Raw genomic sequence first — 20,553 nt, forward strand, 5'->3', positions numbered from 1 at the left:
AGATGTTGCTCACGGTAACGGATGCGGTGCAGCAGCTGTGCAGCAGGTCGATCATCTCCAGGGCAGCCTTCATGCTCCACTCTGGCCGGTAGGACAGGCGCTCCTTCTCCAGGTTGAGGCGGGGGGGTCTGAAGCCCGCCACCCGCACCTTGATGGCCTTACAGGGGAACCGCAGGAGATGGGCCGGGATCTGACGCAGCCTGACGGGAGAAAAAACCCCACCATATTACCTCCCATAACCAGAGAGGAAGAGGAAAAGCCAGAGGTTTTTACTCCACCCAAAATCTGTCCACGAAAATAAGTAAGGAATTTTTATATGGAGGTCAATGAGTGTGTCAATTTGGTCAACAGAAAAATGTAATTTGCTATGTGGGGCTTATTTGACCTAATAGAAGTTTCGAAATGGTTAGGTTGTTACGAATGCACTGATATAAATGGACGCACAACGCATTTCAGCAACATTGAAAAAAACTACTTTTTGCCTGTTGTCATAGAGAGAGGAGTCATGGCCGTAACCCATTTTAGCGTGGACATTGCCATTGAGGACTTCCACCATTTTAAAGTAGTCAACAGGGTGGGGATTTCTATGAGTTGGGAGCAATCAGCCAATGAAAATTGATTACTTTAAAATGGAGATGGCCTCAATGGCACTGCCCATGCTGTCAGACACTATAATGGCACAGATACAAAGATGAGTCCTCCATCTCTACGGTTCCCAACCAGGGGTACTAGGTACTTGAGAAGACTAATGAGACCATAGGCTTACTGGTAAAATGCACGAGGGGGTAAATCAGGGGTATTCCGGGCAGGCCAAAATTCAGTTGGTGGTACAGTAACCGAAAAGGGTTGGGAACCACTGCTCTCTCTATTGCCTGTTGTTCACATGCATATCTGCCCTCTCATTGGCTAGAATGGTCCCACCTGATCTCGCCTTCTTTCAGCCTGCCTTCCATCTTTGAGGACATGTATTTCCATTGTTAGAGCGGTCATTTTACTATCTTGTCAATATAATAGACAATCTGCACAAAAATGGGATTTACTTATGCTCCAATCTCCAGTAGAATTGGGCAACGGTGAAGTATGAGTCTTACTTGTGTGTGGGCAGGGTGTCGTCAGAGCCAAAGTCCACGTGTCTGACCAGGACCTTGACAGGGTTGAGGCCAGCGAAGCCCAGCAGCTTGGCCCGGTAGTACTTCCCATCACTGTACTCTGCCAGACACGGGGCCTCTGGAGAGATGGACACACAGGATCAACAAGTCAGCACATTACCACTCCAACTAGCTCGTTATAAGTCCCTGTTACAAGACCCTATGAAAATGATTTAGTAAAAGCATTAAGGGTTAAGTGTGAAGTTTAGTCCATGGAAAGTGCTTGTGGTTTACCAATGGAGAAGTCCGAGAGCATGGCCAGACGGTCCATCCTGTCATGGACTCTCTTCAGAGCTTCCTCCAGACTCTCCCCACCAGACTCCTCACAACTACTGCCATCTAAGGGGTACAGGAACACCTCCAACACACACACAGTAGAGAAAGTGAAAAATATTGCAAAGGCATAACAAATCATTTCAGAGTTGACATTACAGTTGGGTAGGGAAGTAGTAGTACCTCGTTGGGGGTCCGGAGGTGTTTGATCCTGACCCGGAAGCGTTCTCCTTTCTCAGGCAGGTCTGGGTATGAGAACACCCTTAGTACTGGCTCTGGGTCCTCCAACCCCTTTACATAGGACAGGACAACACAGCAGAGCAGTGGGGATGACTGACAATCTCACACTCAAATAAACAAATGTAATTGGCAGGTTATATCGCAGTGTGCATACTGGCAATTTCAAACAACATCTTATGCAGATGGCACTGAATAACCAACGTACCTCTGTGTCAATGTCCCAGTCGTCTAGATCTAGGCGAGATGACACCACCAGCTCCTGAGGAAAATCACAGACGTTGATTTAGACAATTGTGTTGGATCAAGACTTCTTCAAAAAAAGAGGAAGGATTGAAACCAGGTTAATGTTAATGTAACATACCCACCCCTCCCTACCTCCTGCGTGGCTGCAATAGCCTGGTCTACAGAGGCGTGTTGGTGGTGAACCATGATTCTGCTTAGAGTCATGCCATCCAGAGAGATCTGTACTGTCAGACAGCCCAGAGGGTCCTCAGGCAGTTCCTAACACACACAGTCATTTTTGTCACATTTCATCATACATCAGGTCAGTGAGTCCATGCACAACTGATACAGGGCCTTGCCTGCAGCTTATACTAAGACACTTACACTTACTCAAACTGACAGGATCACCTCATCTCCCCCAAGCACTAACATACCATCTTTGAGTGTGTGTGTGTAGTGTCCACCTCACCATGACCTGCATGTCCACACAGCGGTTTAGCAGCAGCTCTTTCAGCAGAGCCACAGCATCCCACTGCCACGTCCTGCCCACCTGAACACAGAGACAGACGGGGGGGGGGGGGGGGGTCAGACCTCACCTTGTAGAAGATTCCTTTTCAGCCCCCTCCAAGTTACTGCTTACACCTATTCTGAGTTTTCAGATCACTGCAGATGAAGGAGAGGAAGCTACTAAGATGGAACACTGAAAAACTGCGATTCTGAAGTCTAGTCCACTCACAGGGATGACTCCGTGCAGCTGGCAGGGCATACAGAGCTGGGGAATGTCCTCACACAGCACCGTGGGGTAGACGTGACACACTGGGATGTTCTCCACTAGACCCTGGTCCACGTAGCGCACCTGGAACACACACACGTATAGGTTGGGGTCTCGTAAGTTTACCATATGTGTAGACATAACTTGTATAAAACTGTTCAAAATCCCAGTATTCATCTTTTCACAAAAAGTGTCTGTACCTTAACGTGACCTCCGATGACCTCCAGCACCTCTCCTCTGTACCAGAGCATGTCAGAGCCCATGACAGCACAGCCCAGGACACTCTTCCAGGTATAGGGCTTCAGCCTGGGCAGGGTCTTTATGTGCTGCTGTAGACGCTCCCGCAGCTGCTCAAACTGGCGCCCTGACAAACAAAGTAGTTATGCATGTACACTGAGTGTACAAAACATTAGGAACACCTTCCTAATATTGAGTGTCAACTAGGGCTGTTACGGTGACCGTATTACCGCCACACCGGCATTCACGAGTCATGACCGCAGTCAAATTCCATGGTAATTAGGCTTCTCCAAGCTCTGATTCTGCTGATGGTCATTAGTAGCCTACCAAACTTGCTAACTGCCTGGTACTCAGCACTCTATTGTCCCTCTAATTTTTTATATATTTTTATTTCACCTTTATTTAACCAGGTAAGCCAGTTGAGAACAAGTTCTCATTTACAACTGCGACCTGGCCAAGATAAAGCAAAGCAGTGCGATAAAAACAACACAGAGTTACATATGGGGTAAAAAAACATAAAGTCAAAAATACAACAGAAAATATATATACAGTGTGTGCAAATGTAGCAAGTTATGGAGGTAAGGCAATAAATAGGCTATAGTGCAAAATAATTACAATAGTATTAACACTGGAATGCTAGATGTGCAAGAGATTATGTGCAAATAGAGATACTGGGGTGCAAAATAGCAAAATAAATAACAATATAGGGATGAGGTAGTTGGGTGGGCTAATTTCAGATGGGCTGTGTACAGGTGCAGTGATCGGTAAGGTGCTCTGACAACTGATGCTTAAAGTTAGTGAGGGAGATAAGAGTCTCCAGCTTCAGAGATTTTTGCAATCCGTTCCAGTCATTGGCAGCAGAGAACTGGAAGGAATGGCGGCCAAAGGAGGTGTTGGCTTTGGGAATGACCAGTGAGATATACCTGCTGGAGCGCAGACTACGGGTGGGTGCTGCTATGGTGACCAATGAGCTAAGATAAGGCGGGGATTTGCCTAGCAGTGATTTATAGATGGCCTGGAGCCAGTGGGTTTGACGACGAACATGTAGTGAGGACCAGCCAACAAGAGCGTACAGGTCACAGTGGTGGGTAGTGTATGGGGCTTTGGAGACAAAACGGATGGCACTGTGATAGACTACATCCAATTTGCTGAGTAGAGTGTTGGAGGCTATTTTGTAAATGACATCGCCGAAGTCAAGGATCGGTAGGATAGTCAGTTTTACGAGGGCATGTTTGGCAGCATGAGTGAAGGAGGCTTTGTTGCGAAATAGGAAGCCGATTCTAGATTTAACTTTGGATTGGAGATTCTTTATGTGAGTCTGGAAGGAGAGTTTACAGTCTAACCAGACACCTAGGTATTTGTAGTTGTCCACATACTCTAGGTCAGACCCGTCGAGAGTGGTGATTCTAGTCGGGTGGGCGGGTGCCAGCAGCGTTCGATTGAAAAGCATGCATTTAGTTTTACTAGTGTTTAAGAGCAGTTGGAGGCTACTGAAGGAGTGTTGTATGGCATTGAAGCTCGTTTGGAGGTTTGTTAACACAGTGTCCAATGAAGGGCCAGATGTATACTCTATTAAAGAGGATCCCATCAGCTTTCTATAGGCTAGGCCTACTATATTTATTTCTCAACTTTCCTAATATTAAGCACATTGCTTCTCTTTAAAACAGGAGTATAGCCTACCTGGCTGGCATGAAAATGAACCACGGGAAAAGCATCCTCCACTCGCTATTTAAGGCATAGATTACATGTCTTTTTTCCCCTGCCCCTGTTCCGAGACAGGTGCATGATAATGGTCCATTCTAAATCGAAACTAATTTCACACTATATTATTTAGCATATGTTAAGACAAGATTAAATTAACAGTCTGATGGGTGACAATATTAGTATTTCACTTGTGAATGATGCCCAGCATGTGCAGTAAGGCAAGAAACAGCACATGCCTTTTCTTTCTCAACTTTTTCAAATCAGTCACACACCTCATGTATCCTAGCATTCGGAAAGTATTCAGACCCCTTGACCTTTTCCACATTTTGTAACGTTACAGCTTTATTCTAAAATGGATTAAATTGTTTTTCCTCATCAATCTACACACAATAGCCCATAACGACAAAGCAAAAACAGGTTTTTAGATTTTTTTTCAAATGTATAAAAAGAAAACAGCTGAAATATCACATTTACATAAGTATTCAGACGCTTACTCAGTACTTTGTTGAAGCACTTTTGGCAGCCTCGAGTCTTCTTGGGTATGACGCTACAAGCTTGCCACACCTATATTTGGGGAGTTTATCCCATTCTTCTCTGTAGATCCTCTCAAGCTCTGTCAGGTTGGATTGGGAGCATTGCTGCACATCTATTTTCAGGTCTCTCCAGAGATGTTCGATCGGGGTTCAAGTCCACGCTCTGGCTGGGCCACTCAAGGACATTCAGAGACTTTTCCCGATGCCACTCCTGCGTTGTCTTGGCTGTGTGCTTAGTGTCATTTTCCTGTTGGAAGGTGAACCGTCGCCCCAGTCAGATCCTGAGCGCTCTGAAGCAGGTTTTCATCAAGGATCTCTCTGTACTTTGCTCCGTTCATCTTTCCCTCGATCCTGACTAGACACAAAGTCCCTGCCGCTGAAAAACATCCCCACAGCATGATGATGCCCCCACCATGCTTCACCGTAGGGATGGAGCCAGGATTCCTCCAGACGTGTCGCTTTGCATTCAGGCCAATGAGTTCAATCTTGGTTTCATCAGACCAGAAAATCTAGTTTCTCATGGTCTTAGAGCCTTTTGGCGACTCCAAGCGGGCGGTCATGTGCCTTTTACTGAGGAGTGGCATCTGTCTGGCCACTCTACCATAAAGGCCTGATTGGTGGAGTGCTGCAGAGATGGTTGTCCTTCTGGAAGGTTCTCCCATCTCCACAGAGGAACTCTGGAGCTCTCTCAGAGTGACCATCAGGTTCTTTGTCACCTCCCTGACCAAGGCCCTTCTCCCCCGATTGCTCAGTTTGGCCGGGTGGCCAGCTCTAGGAAGAGTCTTGGTGGTTCCAAACTTCTTCCATTTAAGAATGATGGAGGCCACTGTGTTCTTGGGGCCCTTCAATGCTGCAGAAATGTTTTGGTACCCTTCCCCAGATCTGTGCCTCGACACAATCCTGTCTCGGAGCTCTTCGGATAATTCCTTCGTCCTCATGGCTTGGTTTTTGCTCTGACGTGCACCGTCAACTGTGGGACCTTATAGAGACAGGTGTGTCTCTATAAGGTCCCAGTCTCATAGCAAAGGGTCTGAATATTTATGTAAATAGGTATTGCTGTTTCTTTTCATTTTTTTTTTACATTTGCAAAAATCTATAAAAACAAGTTTTTGCTTTGTCATTATGGGGTATTGTGTGTAGATTGATGAGGATAAAAAAAATGTAATCCATTTTAGAATAAAGCTGTAACGTAACAAAAGTGATCCTGGCGCCGACGAAGATGGCGGCCTCGCGACTAGCTCTTAGGAAACTTTGCAGTATTTTTTTTTTGTATGTATTATTTTTTACGTTATTAGCTCAGAAAGTGTTTTGCATCATTACATACAGCCGGGAAAAACTATTGGATATCAGAGCGGCGGTAACTCACCAGCATTACGACCAGGAATACGACTTTCCCGAAGCAGATCCTTTGTTTGCTTTCCCCAGGGCAACTGAACTGATTCCAGCGGCTGACCCAAAACATCGCCGGCGGAGGAGAGGCACTCGGAGCGGCCTGCTGGTTCGACTTAGGAGGCGCGCATACCACCCACCACTTCCAAGTATCCTACTCGCTAATGTTCAATCTTTGGTTAACAAAGTCGACGAACTACAGGCAAGGATTTATTTCCAGAGAGACATCAAGGCCTGTAACATACTCTGTTTCACGGAAACATGGCTCTCTTGGGATATTCTGTCGAAATCGGTCCAGCCAGATGGGTTCTCAGTTCATCGCACAGACAGGAATAAATATCTCTCCGGGAAGCAGAAGGGCGGTGGTGTGTGTTTCATGATTAACGACTCATGGTGTAATTGTAGTAACAGAGGAACTCAAGTCCTTCTGTTCACCCGACCTAGAATATCTCACAATAAAAAATGCAGACCGTATTATCTCCCAAGATAATTTTCTTTGGTTATAGTCACGGCTGTGTATATCCCCCCTCAAACCGATACCACAACGGCCCTCAAAAAACTTCACTGGACTTTATGCAAACTGGAAACCACATATCCTGAGGCTACATTTATTGTAGCCGGGGATTTTAACAAAGCAAATTTGAGGACTAGGCTGCCGAAGTTCTATCAACATATCAACTGTTGTACTCGCGCTGCTAAAATACTCGACCATTGCTATTCAAACTTCCGGGATGGTTATAAGGCCCTCCCCTGCCCTCCTTTCGGCAAATCTGACCACGACTCCATTTTGCTTCTCCCTTCCTATAGGCAGAAACTCAAACAGGAAGTACCCGTGCTAAGGACTATTCAATGCTGGTCTGACCAATCGAAATCCACGCTTCAAGATCGTTTTGATCACGCGGACTGGGATATGTTCCGGGTAGCTTCCAAAAATAATTTAGATGAATACACTGAAACAGTGACTGAGTTTATCAGGAAGTGTATAGGTGATGTTGTGCCCACTGTGACTATTAAAACCTACCCTAACCAGAAACAGTGGATAGACGGCAGCATTCGCACAAATCTAAAAGCGCGAACCACCGCATTCAACCATGGCAAGGTGACTGGGAATATGGCAGAATAAAAACAGTGTAGCTACTCACTCCGCAATTAAACTGGCAAAACATCAGTATAGAGACAAAGTGGAGTCGCAATTCAACAGCTCAGACACGAGACGTATGTGGCAGGGTCTACAGACAATCATGGACTACAAAAAGAAAACCAGCCACGTCGCCAACACAGACATCTCGCTTCCAGACAAGCTGAACACCTTCTTAGCCCGCTTTGAGGATAACACAGTGCCACTGACGAGGCCCACTACCAAGGAATGTGGCCTCTCCTTCTCCATGGCCGACGTGATTAAGACATTTAAGCATGTTAACCCCCGCAAGGCTGCCGGCCCAGACGGCATCCCTAGCCGCGTCCTCAGAGCATGCGCAAACCAGCTGGCTGGTGTGTTTATGGACATATTCAATCTCTCCCTTTCCCAGTCTGCTGTTCCCACATGCTTCAAGATGGCCACCATTGTTCCTGTACCCAAGAAAGCAAAGGTAACTGAACTAAATGACTATCGCACTGTAGCACTCACCTCTGTCATCATGAAGTGCTTTGAAAGACTAGTCAAGGATCATATCACCTCTACCTTACCTGTCACCTTAGACCCACTTCAATTTGCTTACCGCCCCAATAGATCCACAGACGATGCAATCGCCATCACACTGCACAATCCCATCTGGACAAGAGGAATACCTATGTAAGAATGCTGTTCATTGACTATAGCTCAGCATTCAACACCATAGTACCCTCCAAGCTCATCATTAAGGTTGAGGCCCTGGGTCTGAACCCCGCCCTGTGCAACTGGGTCCTGGACTTCCTGACGGGCCGCCCCCAGGTGGTGAAGGTAGGAAACAACATCTCCACTTCGCCGATCCTCAACACTGGGGCCCCACAAGGGTGCATGCTCAGCCCCCTCCAGTACTCCCTGTTCACCCATGACTGCGTGGCCAAGCACGCCTCCAACTCAATCATCAAGTTTGCAGACGACACAACAGTAGTAGGCTTGATTACCAACAATGAGGAGACCGCCTACAGGGAGGAGGTGAGGGCTCTGGGAGTGTGGTGCCAGGAAAATAACCTCTCACTCAACATCAACAAAACAAAGGAGATGATTGTGGACTTCAGGAAACAGCAGCGGGTGCACCCCCCTATCCACATTGACGGGACCGCAGTGGAAAGCTTCAAGTTCCTTGGCGTACACATCACCAACAAACTGAAATGGACCACCCACGCAGACAGTGTGGTGAAGAAGGCGCAACAGAGCCTCTTCAACCTCAGGAGGCTGAAGAAATTTGGCTTAGCACCTAAAACCCACAAACTTTTACAGATGCACAATTGAGAGCATCCTATCGGGCTGTATCACCGCCTGGTACGGCAACTGCACCGCCCACAACCGCAGGGCTCTCCAGAGGGTGGTGCGGTCTGCCGAACGCATTACCGGGGGCAAACCACCCGCCCTCCAAGACACATACAGCACCCGATGTCACAGGAAGGCCAAAAAGATCATCAAGGACATCAACCACCCGAGCCACTGCCTGTTCACCCCGCTATCATCCAGAAGGTGAGGTCAGTACAGGTGCATCAAAGCTGGGACCGAGAGAATGAAAAACAGCTTCTATCTCAAGGCCATCAGACTGTTAAATAGCCATCACTAGCACATTAGAGGCTGCTACTGCCTATTGAAATCAATGGCCACTTTAAGAAATGGAACACTAGTCACTTTAATAATGTTTACATATCTTGCACTAGTCATCTCATATGTATGCATTCCAATGCATTCTATTCTATAATATTCTACTGTATCTTAGTCCATGCCGCTCTGTCATTGCTTGTCCATATAAGTATATATTCTTAAATCCCATTCCTTACTAGTTTTGTGTGTATTAGGTATATGTTGTGAAATTGTTAGATATTACTGCACTGTTGGAGCTAGAAGCACAAGCATTTCGCTACACCCGCTATAACATCTGCTAAACACGTGTATGTGACAAATCAAACTTGATTTGAAATGTGGACAAAGTCAAGGGGTCTGAATCCTTTCCGAATGCACTGTATGTTGATTAGGTTTGTATCACAACCAAATAACTTCTAAAAATTAAAACACATTATGCTGCAGTCACTTTTAAGAATGGTGTTTTTCCGCTAATTGATTGCATTTTGGAACATTCTTCAATGCGTATATCTCACTGGTCATCCCCAAAGCCAACACCTCCTTTGGCCGAAATTCCTTCCAGTTCTCTGCTGCCAATGACTGGAACAAATTGCAAAAATCTCTGAAGCTGGAGACACTTATCTCCCTCACTAACTTTAAGCATCAGTTGTCAGAGCACCTTACCGATCACTGCACCTGTACACAGCCCATCTGAAATTAGCCCGCCCAACTACCTCATCCCTATATTGTTATTTATTTTGCTCATTTGTACCCCAGTATCTCTATTTGCACATCATCTCTTGCACATCATTCCAGTGTTAATACTAAATTGTAATTATTTTGCACTATAGCCTATTTTATTGCCTTACCTCCATAACTTGCTAAATTTGCACACACTGTATATATATGTACTTCTGTTTCTGTATTTTTGATTTTTGACTTTGTTTTGTTTTACCCCATATGTAACTCTGTGTTGTTGTTTTTTTATCGCACTGCTTTGCTTTATCTTGGCCAGGTCGCAGTTGTAAATGAGAACTTGTTCTCAACTGGTTTACCTGGTTAAATAAAGGTGAAATAAAAAAATAAAAAATAAAAAAATTATAGCCTACTGCCGTGTGTGCATTGCTGCGCTTATGTGAACAAATAGCCTAATAGTTTATCAACATTTTAAGCTAAACGTTCTTATCTGTTGCATCAGCCTCATTGCTTTTCAAAGGTTTTTTGATGCTAGTGGTTCTATTAATTTGGGATCGATCGCATCCAACAACTGTCCCAGAATTTGTTTGGAATATGTATTTCTCGCACAGAATAGGTCAACTGTTGTACTATGGGGATAGTAGATTGACATAGGCTAGTGCTTTTACTGTTCGTTAGGCCTACTCATCTTGTTGGCTGACGAAAAGTAAAATGTGGAGAGTTCTTCTAACATCTTCAATATGCGCCTCGGAATTCGATAAGGACGGGTGCAGTTGCGACCCCGATGTGTCGCTCTTCACTTGTAGCCTCCTTCGGAACTCAGATGCCTGTGAGAAGGACCCAATCACATGACGGGCATTGGCTAATAAGAATTGAGATATCATGAGAGAGCCATGTGAGTGAGAGGTGCTTCGGAGCATGGCGATTGGCAGCCGGGAATTGTAATATTCAGCCCAAGGGCACAACGGCCACAAAAGGCAATCATTTTTTTAGGGGGCATTACAGCCACACAAGGGGGATGCCGCCGGGAAATTCGAGGCCTGGTGAGAATATTATCAAGTGCTTGTCAAATTGTGAATGAGAGACTGATGTGTGTGCGCAGCCTGCTCAAGAAACAAAGCAGAGCTCATGCCTACGGCTGTGGCGGTCCCGAAATTTCATCAGCCGGTGATTGTCAAGCAAATAACTGTCGGTCTCACGGTAATTAACATAAACACATTTAGCATCTCCTGTCTTCCACACATAGCCTACAAGCCACTGATGGAGACATTTGGAACATCTACATTTAAAAAAGTCTAATAAAATCCATGCAATATAGCCTACACCTTCACAATAAATCCACTATTTATTTTGGACAGGTCTAAAGAAGCATGATATTAAGAACATGTAGTCTATTTCAGAAGAACAGAATAGCATACTGAGTTGTCCGTATGTTAGGCCCCGATCTGGCTATGCCAAATGGCTGTGGGCTAAACTAGTTCATTTAGCAGACAAGATTTACTTAGAATTCCGTGGCATTATTTTATAGTATGAAAAATACAATTGAACAAAGCTGAATAAAATAGAAAGGATATTTTCTCCAAACGATTTGAGGGAGTGCGCACATTCGGCTATTCTTTGTTGAGCGGTTAACAAAGAAATAGGTACTCATATATGCTTAATTTAGTTATTAATGTAACTTTAGTTGTTCTACAAACGTTGGGCTATATGTTTTGAATTTTAATACATCATAAGGCTGCATGATGTGACTAATTTGAAAAAATGATTTGAAAAAAGTCGTTTGCGCAGGCTGTACACACTTCATCAGTCTCTCATCCACAATTTGATAAGCACTTGATAATGCCTTGAATTTCACGGCGGCATCCCCTTTGTGTGGCCGTAATGCACCCAAAAAAGATCCATGCCTTTTCCGACCAGTGACCGTTGTGCCCTTGGCCCGGAGTGCTGTGAGTGCTGAACGGCAGCATGATTCTGATTGCATGAGAGTCGAGAGCAGGATACTCTCCCATTATGCTGCACCAGAACTGTGCCAGTGTCATTTCCGGGAACCGCATGCGCAGTCCGCGATCAATGACAACACCAGCAGATCCTTTTCGTTGCTTGGCAACATGACGCTTCCCATCTCCACTCGAAAGGGGTCCCGTGTCCAGTTGTCTAGTCTCCTGTTCTCCTCCGGGAAGTCGTCGCAAAATTTTCCCTGCAGCTTTTAAAGAAGCTGTTTAAGGATTTTTATTTCTATATTTTTTTGTGTGCGCTATGTTGATCAGATTCTGAATGTCGTAATCAGCGTCGGGCAACATGTCAATCCTCCCGTTACAAACATGTCCAAACGGTAAGCGTCATCTTGAAGGCATCCACTTTGTCCCTCTGTTCAAATCGATTGTGCCCCCTCCCTTGCATTGACACATTGAGCGAATTCAGATGATCAAAAATATCCAACTGCGCGAGCCATTCCTCACAATCGAAATGTTCGAAGCTCATAAAAGCAACCCAACACTTTACCCCTGGAAAGCCAGCAGACCTCTGCATGATAAAGCACCTGCTGGTGCTCGCTCCCCATATTCCTGCAGAAGGCCTGGAAACACCTGCTTTTCGTGGAACTCTTTTTGATATAGTTGACACACTTGATAACATTCTGGAAAGTGGTGTGGAGCTCAGGCACAATGTACTTCACTGCCAATGCCTCCCTGTGTAGGAAGCAGTGGTTCAACGTTGCACTCAGTGCTCTCTCCAGGATCCGCTTTACTACTCCAGGGTGCTTTCCCGTCATGGCAGCTACCCCATCAGTGGTCACACCGACGCACCCATCCCAGGCCAGTCCCACGGAGCCAGGTACATATCCATTGTATTAAAGACAGCCTCTGCAGTGGTGGTGGTGGGCTAATCAGCACTAAAAAGGAACTGCTCCTCAAAGTTATTATCCCAGACGTGTCTGACATAGACCATTAGCATTGCATGGCTAGCCACATCTGTGGATTCATCAAGCTGCAATGCGTAATGGCCATTTGCACTGATGCACTCTGATGTCTGGCGAGTTGTCCTCAGACATGTCATGGATTCTCCTCCTCATGGTGTCATTGGATAGAGGTATGGTTTTAAGTTTGTTGGCGGCTGACTCTCCCACGATTTCAGTGCACATATCAATCGCAGCAGGGAGTATGAGATCCTCTGCGCTGGTATGGGCTTTTTTGCACTTAGCAATACGCTGGGCCACAAGGTATGATGCGAAGTGCATTTCCTTGTACCGTGCATACGTTGTTCAATGAATCTTGTGAGGCCTCCAGATATTGACATTTCCTTTTTAAAAAAGTCAGCTGTCTTATCTTTGTGCCTTGGATGCTTGGTGCCCAGATGCCTTTTCATTTAGGAGGGTTTCATGCTCTCATTAGCTAACAGCTCGTTGCATAGGACCCACTGCTGTCTACACTCATCCCGACTGTCTTCTATATATGCAAAACCATATTTGATGAAGTCAGGGTCATATTTTCTCTTCTTGACAGGGACTGAGTTGTCAGCCTTGTTGTTGACATTGGAAGCAGCAGTATTACATTACATTTACGTTTTATTCATTTAGCAGACGCTCTTATCCAGAGCGACTTACAGTTAGTGAATACATATTTTTTTATACTGGCCCCCCGTGGGAATCGAACCCACAACCCTGGCGTTGCAAACGCCATGCTCTATCAACTGAGCTACATCCCTGCCGGCCATTCCCTCCCCTACCCTGGACGACGCTGGGCCAATTGTGCGCCGCCCATGAGTCTCCTGGTCGCGGCCGGCTGCGACAGAGCCTGGATTCGAACCAGGATCTCTAGTGGCACAGTTAGCACTGCGATGCAGTGACTTAGACCACTGCGCCACTCAGGAGACCGTAGTAGAGGAGGGAGCTGCACGTTTTAAAAACGTCTCCATTATTTTACTCTGACAGCTAGCCTACATGAGTTAAATGACAGCTAACTATCCACATGTGCAATGCCTGCAGAACACATCTGGCCATTTGCACTGATGCACTCTGATGTCTGGCGAGTTGTCCTCAGACATGTCATGGATTCTCCTCCTCATGGTGTCATTGGATAGAGGTATGGTTTTAAGTTTGTTGGCGGCTGACTCTCCCACGATTTCAGTGCACATATCAATCGCAGCAGGGAGTATGAGATCCTCTGCGCTGGTATGGGCTTTTTTGCACTTAGCAATACGCTGGGCCACAAGGTATGATGCGAAGTGCATTTCCTTGTACCGTGCATACGTTGTTCAATGAATCTTGTGAGGCCTCCAGATATTGACATTTCCTTTTTAAAAAAGTCAGCTGTCTTATCTTTGTGCCTTGGATGCTTGGTGCCCAGATGCCTTTTCATTTAGGAGGGTTTCATGCTCTCATTAGCTAACAGCTCGTTGCATAGGACCCACTGCTGTCTACACTCATCCCGACTGTCTTCTATATATGCAAAACCATATTTGATGAAGTCAGGGTCATATTTTCTCTTCTTGACAGGGACTGAGTTGTCAGCCTTGTTGTTGACATTGGAAGCAGCAGTATTACATTACATTTACATTTTATTCATTTAGCAGACGCTCTTATCCAGAGCGACTTACAGTTAGTGAATACATATTTTTTTATACTGGCCCCCCGTGGGAATCGAACCCACAACCCTGGCGTTGCAAACGCCATGCTCTATCAACTGAGCTACATCCCTGCCGGCCATTCCCTCCCCTACCCTGGACGACGCTGGGCCAATTGTGCGCCGCCCATGAGTCTCCTGGTCGCGGCCGGCTGCGACAGAGCCTGGATTCGAACCAGGATCTCTAGTGGCACAGTTAGCACTGCGATGCAGTGACTTAGACCACTGCGCCACTCAGGAGACCGTAGTAGAGGAGGGAGCTGCACGTTTTAAAAACGTCTCCATTATTTTACTCTGACAGCTAGCCTACATGAGTTAAATGACAGCTAACTATCCACATGTGCAATGCCTGCAGAACACATCTGCATAGTTAGCTGTCAATCAAGCTAGCTGTCAGAAGAACTGTATTATCTGATTGGAAGTGTCACATTTAAAACAAAACAATGTTGCAGAATGACATTTTTATTGGATCAGTGTGTCAAATCAAATGTTTATTGGTCACATACACATATTCAGCAGATGTTATTGCGGGTGTAGCGAAATGCTTGTGTGTGTCGAGAAATCTGTCATTTCATTGGATCAGTGTGTGTGGGGCGAAAACGTTATTGTATTGGTCAGTGAATGAGTGCAGCGTGAAAACCCTCCCGAGTCCGAACGTAGCTAGCCATTTCACCACTGCGGACGCACTGCATGTGTTAAGTCAGCTACAATAAGCGGTATCCTTTCAAAATAATGTATTTTTAAAAATTATATCACTGGGCTAGGCTACGAGGTGTGCGACTGATTATAAGTCGCAAAAATATATAATTCACAAGTGATAGGCTAATATTGTCACTCAGACTATTCTTGATTTAATCTTGTCTTTACATATACACTAAATAATTTGTGTGTGAAATTTGTTTTGATTTAGAATGGACCATTATCATGCACCCGTCTCGAAACAGGGGCAGGGGAAAAAAGACATGTCATCTATGCACTTAAATAGCGACTGGAGGACCGCTTTTCCCGTGGTTCATTTTCATGCCAGCCAGGTAGGCTATACTCCTGTTTTAAAGAGAAGCAATGTGATTAATATTAGGAAAGTTGAGAAAAAAATATATAGTAGGCCTAGCCTATAGAAAGCTGATGGGATCCTCCTCTTTTTAATAGAGGCCATCACGATGTTCTCACACAATTCCATAGCCTATAGAAATGTTGTGGAACATGAGCTCATGGGCTCTCATTAAGTGTTTGATTACATTTTCGATTACATTTGCATTGATGTCAGAGTGATTAGAGGGACAATAGAGTGCCGAGTACCTGGCAGAAGGTTTGGTAGGCTACTAATGACCATCAGCAGAATCAGAGCTTGGAGAAGCCTAATTACCGTGACTGTTTAGGAATTTGACTGCCTTCATTACCGGTGTGGCGGTAATACGGTCACCGCAAAAGCCCTACTCATGCAACTTTTTTCAAATCATCATTAGAGTCGCATCATGGAGCCTTATAATTTTTTTTACAAATCAAAACATATAGCCCAACGTTTGTATCACAACTAAAGTTGCATAAATAACTCTAAATTAAGCATATAGGAGGACCTGTTTCTTTGTTAACCGCTCAACACAGAATAGCCGCATGTGCGCACTCCCTCAAATCATTTGGAGAAAATGTCCTTTCTTTTTTATTCAGCTTTGTTCTATTGTATTCTTCATTACTATAAAATAATATAAAACGATGCCACGGAATTCTAAACAAATCTTGTCTGATAAATTATCTAGTGTAGCCCACAGCCATCTGGCATAGCCAGATCAGGGCCAACTCAAGAGTATGCTATTCTGTTCTTCTGAAATAGACTACATTTTCTTCATATCATGTTTCTTTAGACCTGTCCAAAATGGATTTATTGTGATGGTGTAGGCTATATTAAATTGATTTATTGGACTTTTTTTAAATGTAGATGTTCCAAAAGGTCTGCATCAGTGGCTTGTAGCTATGCATGGAAGCCAGGAGATGCTAAATGTTTTTAAGTTAATTAACGGTAATTTACAGTGAGACTGGAGGTTATTTGCTTGACAATCACCGGCTGACAAAATGTGTAAGTTGCCCTGGATAAGAGCGTCTGCTAACTGATGTAGATGTAAATGTTAACGGTAAATTACTGTGAGACCGGCAGTTGTTTGACAATCACCGGCTGAAAGATTTCATGACCGCCACAGCACTAGTTGCACCCCCCCTCTTCTTCCCTCAGAACAGCCTCAATTCGTCGGGTCATGGACTCTACAAGGTGTCGAAAGGGTTCCACAGAGATTCTGGCCCATGTTGACTCCAATTCTTCCCACAGTTGTGTCAAGTTAGCTGGATATCCTTTGGGTGGTGGACCATTCTTGACCCACACGGGAAACTGTTGAGTGTGAAAACCCAGCAACGTTGCAGTTCTTCACAAAAACCGGTGCACCTGGCACCTACTACCATACCCAGTTCAAAGGCACTTAAATATTTTGTCTTGTCCATTCACCCTCTGAATGCCACATATACAGTGGAGAAAAAAAGTATTTAGTCAGCCACCAATTGTGCAAGTTCTCCCACTTAAAAAGATGAGAGAGGCCTGTAATTTTCATCATAGGTACACGTCAACTATGACAGACAAATTGAGGGGAAAAAAATCCAGAAAATCACATTGTAGGATTTTTAATGAATTTATTAGCAAATTATGGTGGAAAATAAGTATTTGGTCACCTACAAACAAGCAAGATTTCTGGCTCTCACAGACCTGTAACTTCTTCTTTAAGAGGCTCCTCTGTCCTCCACTCGTTACCTGTATTAATGGCACCTGTTTGAACTTGTTATCAGTATAAAAGACACCTGTCCACAACCTCAAACAGTCACACTCCAAACTCCACTATGGCCAAGACCAAAGAGCTGTCAAAGGACACCAGAAACAAAATTGTAGACCTGCACCAGGCTGGGAAGACTGAATCTGCAATAGGTAAGCAGCTTGGTTTGAAGAAATCAACTGTGGGAGCAATTATTAGGAAATGGAAGACATACAAGACCACTGATAATCTCCCTCGATCTGGGGCTCCACGCAAGATCTCACCCCGTGGGGTCAAAATGATCACAAGAACGGTGAGAAAAAATCCCAGAACCACACGGGGGGACCTAGTGAATGACCTGCAGAGAGCTGGGACCAAAGTAACAAAGCCTACCATCAGTAACACACTACGCCACCAGGGACTCAAATCCTGCAGTGCCAGACGTGTCCCCCTGCTTAAGCCAGTACATGTCCAGGCCCGTCTGAAGTTTGCTAGAGTGCATTTAGATGATCCAGAAGAGGATTGGGAGAATGTCATATGGTCAGATGAAACCAAAATAGAACTTTTTGGTAAAAACTCAACTCGTCGTGTTTGGAGGACAAAGAATGCTGAGTTGCATCCAAAGAACACCATACCTACTGTGAAGCATGGGGGTGGAAACATCATGCTTTGGGGCTGTTTTTCTGCAAAGGGACCAGGACGACTGATCCGTGTAAAGGAAAGAATGAATGGGGCCATGTATCGTGAGATTTTGAGTGAAAACCTCCTTCCATCAGCAAGGGCATTGAAGATAAAACGTGGCTGGGTCTTTCAGCATGACAATGATCCCAAACACACCGCCCGGGCAACGAAGGAGTGGCTTCGTAAGAAGCATTTCAAGGTCCTGGAGTGGCCTAGCCAGTCTCCAGATCTCAACCCCATAGAAAATCTTTGGAGGGAGTTGAAAGTCCGTGTTGCCCAGCAACAGCCCCAAAACATCACTGCTCTAGAGGAGATCTGCATGGAGGAATGGGCCAAAATACCAGCAACAGTGTGTGAAAACCTTGTGAAGACTTACAGAAAACGTTTGACCTGTGTCATTGCCAACAAAGGGTATATAACAAACTATTGAGAAACTTTTGTTATTGACCAAATACTTATTTTCCACCATAATTTGCAAATAAATTCATAAAAAATCCTACAATGTGATTTTCTGGAGAAAAAAATTCTCAATATGTCTGTCATAGTTGACGTGTACCTATGATGAAAATTACAGGCCTCTCTCATCTTTTTAAGTGGGAGAACTTGCACAATTGGTGGCTGACTAAATACTTTTTTCCCCCACTGTACACAATCCATGTCTCAATTGTCTCAAGGCTTAAAAATCCTTCTTTAACCTGTCTCCTCCCATTCATCTACACTGATTGAAGTAGATTTAAGTGACATCAATAAGGGATCATAGCTTTCACCTGGATTCACCTGGTCAGTCTATGTCATGGAAAGTCGGTGTGTCATAATTTCTACACTCAGTGTATGTGTATGTGGGAGAAAGAGAGAGAGGTAGAGGGAGCAGGGGTAAACAGGAGTAGAAAGGAGAGTACCTGCGTGGTGAGTCATGGCGTAGATGAGTCCGTCCTCTCCGATGGCAGAGATGGTCATCTGAGTGCGTCCACAGTGGGGCAGCTCAGGGGGGCAGTAGGCATGGGTCTTCACCTTCTCTGGGGAGGGATTGGTACGGGGGGCCGGCTTGGGAGGCATAGGGGCAGTGGGCTGGTTTTCTGTGTTAGGTGTCCTGTTTTGAAGGCCCTTGAACTTGGAGTCTGATAACTCCTCTAGTTTAGGCATGGGGGACGCTCTGTAGCACAGGACACAGGGAGATATGTAGAGCCAGCAGATAGACATGGGTCCTCTGAATTATCTTATACTGAACTGTGAAACATACATCCACACACAGAGTTCTGTTACTCACCGTGGCTTCCTCTCTTTCAGGGCGAGGCCCTCACTAACCAGGAAGTCTGCGATGCTGACGTCTTGCCCGGCCCGGTTGGAGCAGTACAGAGAGACCGGCACCGGACGCTGCTCTGTGTTTTCCTGGAGAGAAGAGGAAAAGGTTGGTACATGTAAAACCATGGATGGTCAAATATGCAACACTCAAGAGTGAGGCATCAGAGACTAGGCTCTAGCTCCACCCCCAGTCCTCTTTGCTTGGTGTTCACAGAACTGTGGGGACTAGGGGAAGTGGTTAAGGGCTACGGAAAGTGGTAGGGCTAGGAGAAGGTGTGTGATGTGGCGTCACCTTGATGGTCATGATGGCCATGGCTCCTGTCAGGTAGTAGGAGATGAAATCACATGCTGTGGCTGTCCAGGTGGAACGACCACCCGCAGGTCTGAGAGGGAGAGAAAGAAATTGAGCGAGTGAGTGTGTGAGAGAGAGTGAGAGTAGATTTGAACTGAGGTCTAAGGAGGATAGCATGCCCCTTGCTCCACCATTAGGATAGGTGTGAGAAACAGCTCATGCCCTGAGGAAACCTGTCAGAATCTATTTCAGTGAAAGGCCTACTATTCAGGACATTTTGCCAGGTATCATCAGTGTTTGAGGTCGGCCCTTCATTTACCTGCATGTGTGTGTGTGTGTGTGTGTGTGTGTGTGTGTGTGTGTTCACCTAATGTCACTGAGGGAACACTCCAGCACCTGACAGCCAACCAGACTGGGCAGCAGTGGTCTCAGGTTGTTCACGTGGAGTTTCACCTTGTTGCCAAAATCACAGCGTACCACCTAACACCATGTGGAGACAGAACACCACACTGCAGTTACAGCTGGATGAACCCGTCTGTCAATCACTGATGAAACAGTAATGACAAATCGGCTGCTACAATGTTTTTACTTCTAAATCCACTCCTAGTCCACTTCTGTGGCTCTTAAAGGATAGGTGTGTGTGCTCGTGTGTTACCTCAGCAATGTAGCCGAGGGAAACAGGAGAGCAGAGCTGGCCCCTCTCCCAGACCCCGTTGTTGTAGGCAGCACAGTACATGTCTGCCTTCCACTCCATCTCCTCTGGCTCTGTACGGGCATACTCCTGCTTCAACAACTCATACACCCTGAACAAAAAAAAGAGAGAGAGAGAAACTAAGCGACACTGACCTCTCATCAGAGTCTCATTCTAAAGTCACACATTCTAAAGAAAATCAAGTTCAATAAAGTC

General features: G+C 45.4%; 1 protein-coding gene across 1 annotated transcript in view; it reads right to left on the bottom strand.

Annotated features, from left to right (window-relative positions):
• rnf17 (ring finger protein 17) overlaps positions 1-20,553 on the bottom strand; it is a gene marked incomplete at its 5' end in the record, with an annotated part of 36,212 nt that overhangs the window by 2,322 nt on the left and 13,337 nt on the right. Inside the window, 14 exons of the mRNA XM_084179346.1 lie at positions 14-200; positions 1,092-1,227; positions 1,383-1,506; positions 1,605-1,712; positions 1,867-1,920; positions 2,037-2,162; positions 2,353-2,433; positions 2,620-2,739; positions 2,856-3,019; positions 18,952-19,205; positions 19,320-19,441; positions 19,647-19,737; positions 20,014-20,126; positions 20,302-20,449. Coding sequence (XP_084035472.1) covers positions 14-200; positions 1,092-1,227; positions 1,383-1,506; positions 1,605-1,712; positions 1,867-1,920; positions 2,037-2,162; positions 2,353-2,433; positions 2,620-2,739; positions 2,856-3,019; positions 18,952-19,205; positions 19,320-19,441; positions 19,647-19,737; positions 20,014-20,126; positions 20,302-20,449 — 1,828 coding nt within the window. The remainder of the gene's footprint in view (positions 1-13; positions 201-1,091; positions 1,228-1,382; positions 1,507-1,604; positions 1,713-1,866; positions 1,921-2,036; positions 2,163-2,352; positions 2,434-2,619; positions 2,740-2,855; positions 3,020-18,951; positions 19,206-19,319; positions 19,442-19,646; positions 19,738-20,013; positions 20,127-20,301; positions 20,450-20,553) is intronic.

Source organism: Coregonus lavaretus (assembly GCF_964263955.1).
Source record: "Coregonus lavaretus genome assembly, chromosome: 16".
Lineage (NCBI taxonomy): Eukaryota > Metazoa > Chordata > Actinopteri > Salmoniformes > Salmonidae > Coregonus > Coregonus lavaretus.